Below are 6,731 nucleotides of genomic sequence, written 5' to 3'. Positions count from 1 at the left end.
AAATAGTTAAAATTAGTAAATGATACAATTTAATAATGCCCAAGAAAAAAAAAGTTCAACAACTGTATTTGTAGCATAACTTCTAAAGTTGTGCCGACAATAAACAAAGTTTTCATACGCCTAAGCAGCTGATTGGAAGAGAACTCACAGAATTGGTTGGTAAAAGGTCTCTATTAGAACCGACAAAGTTGTTAACAACTTTTGCATTGGTTCCAACGACTATTGCAGTTGCTAGAACAACTGCTGAAGTTATCCTAACAACTGCAGAAGTTGTTCCAGCAACTGCAGAAGTTGTTCCAGCAACTGCAAAAGTTGTTAGGGACATACTGTATCAAATTTGAACCAATTAAATTTTCTTTTTAATACAACTAATATAATTTGTGCTAAAGTTCAACCCAGAACAATATAATTGGTGCTAAAGTTCAACCCAGAACAATTTTCTTTTTAACACAACCAAATTGTAGCTAATAACGGTAAAAGAAGTATTGGGAGATAGAAAAGTTTGCCTGATAATAGCAAAATCGTAACCAACAAGAGCAAAATCAAAATTCGTAATCTTTATCTTCTTCTTCATTAAACCCTAGTTCTAACAGTTTGAAGTAAACAAGATAAAGGAAATTTACCTGGTATTGCGGCAAGATGATAATCTTGAAGTGAAACTTTAGCCAAAATCTCAAAACAGAACAGAGAGTAGAAAAATGAGAGAGGTTTTTTTATTTTATTTTTTTTTATTTTTTATTTTTATTTTTTTAGGGAGTGTTGAATCGATACAGGTGAGAGGAAGAGAACTTATATTTTGGGATTTTTTCTCAAAGTTGTGATAGTATAATTTGACTCCCTTCCTCAAAATTTTGAATATTATAATATGACCCACGTTGTGAGATTTCACTGGGTCGTTGTTGTTGTTGTATGATATGACCCCGTTCTCCCTTTATTATTTAAGTGGGGGAAGGGAAAAAGAAAAATAAAACGGGATCCACTTGTCCCCTTTTTCTAATTGAAAACTTCAGTGCCCTTCTGAGCTCATTATCCCTACTTGAGTAAGTTTCTCATCTATATTTCGTAATAATCACCACAAGATATTCAAACAAGCTCTTCCTTTTCTCCGTCCAGAAAAATACTACACGATGATAAGCATGAAAATAAAACAAAGAACAAAGTTGGCTTTTGACAACTATAAATTAAGTCTTTACATGTCCTTATTCGACGACTTGACTCTTCAACTGATTTAAACAAACAAAAAAGTGAGAGTTTGCCGAAACAACCTTCAGATAAAAGAGATGTTTTATGGCTTTGTTTATTGTTCATCACCTTCATGGTGTAAATAGTGTAGCAATCAAATCCCGGTTATCAAGTTCTTCACTTGACACAACCGGTGTCTCGATTGCAAATGAGATGACTTTGTTTTACCTGATAAAATTAAATGTCTGATCTGAAATCTGTGCTTTTATGACATATTACCAGAATTTAGAACACATGAAATAATCACGTACAAAAACAGCACTAGGGAAAATCACTTGAATGTTTTGCCCAATGGTTGAAACTTGAGTTAAAATACTAGTAACGTTTTTGTGGAGCAATTTATTTAAAGAGCATCATAGTTAAGGTGAAACGTAGTACAACAGCATTACAACTCACTTATCCCCATCTTAAAAACCCAACTTATGACAACTGTCTGAAACAGCAGAAACCAACAATGGAACTTTGTACCCCAGTGAAAAAATATCAAAGAGGAAAGAAAAATCCTGAGCAACCCTTATGATTTGTACAGGCCACCAGAATACTGGCAGATTAAAAGAATATAAGAACTGGCACAGTTTTAAGAAAGAAAAAAAGGCATAAGAAAGAAAAAAAGGCAACACAACTAGAAAGAAAGCTTGAAAGATGATTCTAACTGGAACAACAGCCACTCTTCTGGGAAACAGGTTGTCCTCGTATCTGCACTGTTGGTGGCTTTGCATTGTTCGACGCTGGCTGACTTGCCATCCTGTATTAGTCAATGGAAGTTGTTAATTAAACAAAGGCGGACCTAAATAAGGAATTACCCATGCAGCAGAACTTGAAAATGTATCTAACTGCCCTAGCGCAAGCTCCCCCAGGGCCAGGGTAAGCTCCAACAGACAAAAAGGCAATAAAACCAAAATAAGATGCAGAAAATACCTATTCTTTATGTCAGCTGACATTGCCATGAAGGCCTGCTCAACATTAGTTGCATTCTTTGCACTAGTCTCCATGAATGGAATACCAATTTCATCAGCAAATGCCTTTGTATGTGAATGAATAGATATTTCAGCCACATATACAATAATGCACATCACACTTAACAGACAAACTCAAAAGGAAAATATAAGGAAAGCAAAACCATCACCTTCGCTGTATCATAAGATACAGCTCGGTTGTCAGCCAAGTCACACTTATTTCCAACCAGAAGCTTGTTTACATTGTCGCTTGCGTAGCGTTCAATCTCATTCAACCATTGCTTAACATTGTTGAAGCTTTCTTGGTCAGTTACATCATAAACTATCTGCCAGAATCACCAAAATAGGTTGGAGGAAAGATTATTTTACCAAGCCAGAAAGACATAATCCACCTGTTAATAGCTCTAAAAAGGCAAGAGAAACCTACAATGATGCCATGTGCCCCACGGTAGTAACTACTAGTAATTGTCCTGAAGCGTTCTTGTCCAGCAGTGTCCCACTGCAAATATGAGGCAGAGAAAAGACTTTAAATCTTCTTAAATAAAACATAAACAGTAAAAGAGTATGCGCACATACTCAGATCATCAGACACTGTGTAGATCAATGGTTCAAATTTCAGAACTAATCTCTGCAAAGGTGGAATCTTAACAACAAGGCAAGTTATGTTCATCACCTAATGGCAGACTATAGTTCAATTTCAGCACTACAAATCACTTAATAACAGAATTTTAAAAATAAAGCACATTATGTTCGATCACTTCGCTATTTTCTTGAAGAGTAAAAGCAAAAAAGTAAATAACCAAATAAAGGAACCAAGAGACTGAACATAACATGCATTTTCTTTAAAAGTTCCAGGATGCAGAGAGTACTTCTGAAATTGGACTATCAATCCACATAGTGTCCCATGATCTGACAGAATGCAATGACAGGAATAAAACAATATCAAATCCCTAGGAAACAGTAAGGAAGACAAGAAACCATACAATTTGAAGTTTGATTGTCTTCCCATCTTGCTCCACGGTGCGTATTTTCTGCAAAATGATTAAAAAAGATATCAACATCGTAAGTGACCATGGTATATGGACTTCCTCCGTTAGAAAGAACAAACACAGAGAGAAACATATGTTTCTGAGTGTCTCTGATGATATTGGCCTTACAAAGTCGACACCGATTGTGCTGATGTAACTGTCCAAATAAGAATCATCCTGCATCAGAAGATGATAACCCAGATAATTAGCCAAGAAAAATCAGGACCTAAAATATAAAACAGTCCTTTCAGAAAGCAAAACAATCTTCAAAACAACTAAATACAATAAGAAATCAGTTAACCAACAAAGAAATAGCAAGATCCGGAAATGTACACAAAGCAAAAGAAATGAAAAAGCAACTAAACTGAGTGCCACAAACCAATGCTTTATATCACAAATGGGCTATATGTCAGCCCAAACATACTATTATCACTGTTTGTAATTAGACAGACATTAAAGGAAACCGTAAATTACATGGCCACTTTTGATCCAACACTTAATTTGTTACACCAAGTTGGTTCCACAAAAAAAAAAAAAAAAAAAAAAAGGGAAGGATAAAGGACAGAATTTCAGTGATTTTTTTTTTATGACATGGGAACCCGAAGCCGCTACCCTTTGGGTGGGCACAGGGTAAACCCAGACAGAATTTCACTGATTTACTTCCCCCCTAGGTAGACTACTCTTTTTTTTCGTTCTATAATCGAGAAATCTCCGAGGACAAGTGGTGCACGGTTCGAAACTTTGGTGGATTAAGGACGCATCTCTGCTATTCTCCACTTAAATACCAGGCTTTTTCCAACGGCAAGGTTCAAACTTGTGACACGTGCCCGACCCACACATCATATGTTGTGCATTTACCACTAGACTAAAGCCCTAGGTGTTAGAGGGAATACTCCTTGTTTATTTCCAGCTTTTGGTATATTAAGGATGAAGGTAAAAAATAAAATAAATACTTCTTCGTCCTCATCAAAATTCAAGGGGTTCAGAACGCTGGCATGGAGAAGATGGCCATTTTCTTTCCTACCTCTTTTACTACCTCGCCAACAAGCAAAATCATTACCATCTCTTTTATTTAATGGCCTCCCGTCCCTCCTCTTTACCAACCAAATCAAACATGCTATAAGTAAACTAGAAGAGAACAGCGCAGTTCATTTCAACCTAAAAGTAAATAAAAATACAACTGCAACTTTACAAAAGAATAGTCAAGAAATATTATATAGTCGATCTAACTCAGCAATGACCATCCCACTAATTGACAGAGTCATGGAGACGGCACACTGAACCAAATGTAGTTACTTTGATATTGAAGCTACTAGGTGCACTAGTACAAACTGAATAACACAATTTCCTAGCTTTCAGTTCATATCCTAAAGTGTACTTTAATCACCCAAAGCAAGATAATAATTGAGCAGAGATGAAAACACTTACAGCAAATCTCAGGAGAAGACATGACTTTCCAACACCAGAATCTCCTATTAATAAAAGTTTAAACAAGTAATCACTGCAGAAGACAAGAGAACATGAAATCAGCATTACCATTCACGCTGAAAACAATTATAAAACTGGCAATATCACTTATCAATAGAAAAAACTAGTTACACCGGTATTAAGCAACATTAAAAACAAAAGATATCCTTCCAGTAAACTTTCGCGTATTTTGATGCTTGGGTGCAGACTAGTATTCAAGCATAGAATCAAGTGGGACTTGGCAAATCCCTATAGATTTAAAAGCTTAAAAATTGGTACTTGATGCACCTTGGCTTTTATACTTCTTTGGCATGTAGGCCCTTCTGAAAAAATTATCAATATCTCATAAGATTAGAACTCCACCATTGTTACATCCATTCTTCCTCATGATCACTTTTAACTCTTTTTTTAAGGAACAGAGGATAAATTCCATTTCCTTTCACGATCCATTTAGCAATTTGTTGAAAAAAAGATTCATTTTTTTGTTTGTTTTTGGGTATAAGCAAACTAATCCTGATCAAACAGACAGTCTTAAAGAACCTGTTAAGCAATACTCCCTCCATCCCAATTTAAGTGTCTTACTTTCCTTTTTGGTCTGTCCCAAAATGAGTGTGTCTTTCTATATTTAGTAAGTTCACAATTCAAATATCCTACATACAACAACAACATACCCAGTGTAATCCCACAGTGGGGTCTGGAGAAGGTAAGATGTACGCAATACCTCTATCTTTGGGATAGAGATGTTGTTTCCGATACAACCCGGGCTCAAAAGAAGTGTAACCGATGCAGAAACTTAGGAAAGGAAAAAGGGACGACAAAATAGCAAATGTACAAAAATGCAGTAACAGATATCGATATACATTAGCGGAAAAGAAACTACATGACTACCCTAAAATGTACGACTAAAAGTAGGATAACACACTATTACCTACCTCTACCTCGCAAGTTTAAAACCACGATATTCAAAGGACATTTTAGTACATTAAAAACATCTTTAATTTAGGACCACAGGATTCAAAAGTATCTTTTTATTCCTTAAACTTTGTGCCCAAAGATACTTAAACTGGGACGGAGGGAGTAATGAACACGGTGTAATTCTATCAATATTCCCCTAGAAACCAACAGGCAACGGATAGATGTAAAAGGAAAGATCAGAACTAACACAACCAATCTAATAAACTAGGAAGAACAAAACAAAAAAGTCGTAAAAAACCAAATAAGATTGCTGCGATAAAAAAAGAAGTAAATTTGCTGGATCTAGCGAAACTATGTCAAAGTATAAACAAGTTCATTAATAAAATTGCCGCGATCCAAAGCATTAAGAACAACAGTAAAACACATATTTAAGGCAAAACAAATTGTTATAATTCAATGAGAAGAGGAAAAAGAAATTACTATTCGGGACCCATGATTTTGCTTCACAATATTGATAGTGAATATAGATTTGGAGCAAAGTGTAGAATAAGTGAATATTGAAATCAAAATGTCGGGTTGGACAATAAATGTAGTAAGCACCGACGGCACGGATGAATTGGTTTTTGGGGAACCTCACTTTTCTCCCACTTTTAGCCCCTGTTTGGATGGTGGTTTCCCTAGTTCATTAATGTATGATTTTCTATGAAATCATATTTATTTTTATTGTTCTTAAAATTATGTGGTATGGTGTTATAAACTCGTAGTTCATTTCATCGTTATATAATCATGAAAAGTCTCAATTTTTAAAATTACGAATTTGGTGATTTTCCGTGATTACGTATTTCATTTCTCCATTATACCCCACGCTACCACTCACCCCAACCCCATCCTCGCCACTCACCCCCACCCCACCTCCCGCCCTACCACCCATCTCTACCCCCCAACTACCCCACTCCTCTGCCACCCACCACCCCAACCACCACCCACTACCCCTCACCACCGCCCAACCCCACCTCACAATAACTCACCCCCCACCCTCATCCCACAACCACCCACCCCTCCACCACTCCCACCCACTACCCTTCACCACCACCTAACCCCACCCCCATAACCACTCACCCCC

At 36.5% G+C, this 6,731-nt stretch overlaps 1 protein-coding gene across 1 annotated transcript; it reads right to left on the bottom strand.

Moving 5' to 3' along the window:
• Positions 1-1,555: 1,555 nt before the first annotated feature.
• LOC132051633 (ras-related protein RABD2a) lies at positions 1,556-6,262 on the bottom strand. Its single transcript, XM_059442791.1, has 8 exons — positions 6,089-6,262; positions 4,655-4,727; positions 3,356-3,403; positions 3,182-3,229; positions 2,626-2,697; positions 2,369-2,524; positions 2,161-2,264; positions 1,556-1,987 (listed from the first exon to the last, which is right to left on the bottom strand). Exons 1-8 carry the CDS (start codon positions 6,100-6,102, stop codon positions 1,891-1,893), a joined length of 612 nt encoding a protein of 203 aa, XP_059298774.1. The 5' UTR covers positions 6,103-6,262; the 3' UTR covers positions 1,556-1,890.
• Between the last annotated feature and the right edge of the window lie 469 nt (positions 6,263-6,731).

The sequence above is a fragment of the Lycium ferocissimum genome, chromosome 4 (assembly GCF_029784015.1).
Source record: "Lycium ferocissimum isolate CSIRO_LF1 chromosome 4, AGI_CSIRO_Lferr_CH_V1, whole genome shotgun sequence".
Taxonomy (NCBI): domain Eukaryota; kingdom Viridiplantae; phylum Streptophyta; class Magnoliopsida; order Solanales; family Solanaceae; genus Lycium; species Lycium ferocissimum.
The sequence above is the reverse complement of the archived record's forward strand: the minus strand, read 5'-3'. Positions and strand labels throughout refer to the sequence as shown.

Excerpts from the sequence above, each read along its gene's own strand:
- LOC132051633 (XM_059442791.1), bottom strand. Across the intron at positions 3,230-3,355 it reads GCACAATCGGTGTCGACTTT|AAAATACGCACCGTGGAGCA; the intron begins GTAAGGCCAATA and ends ATCATTTTGCAG. Across the intron at positions 1,988-2,160 it reads TCAGCTGACATAAAGAATAG|GATGGCAAGTCAGCCAGCGT; the intron begins GTATTTTCTGCA and ends TGACTAATACAG.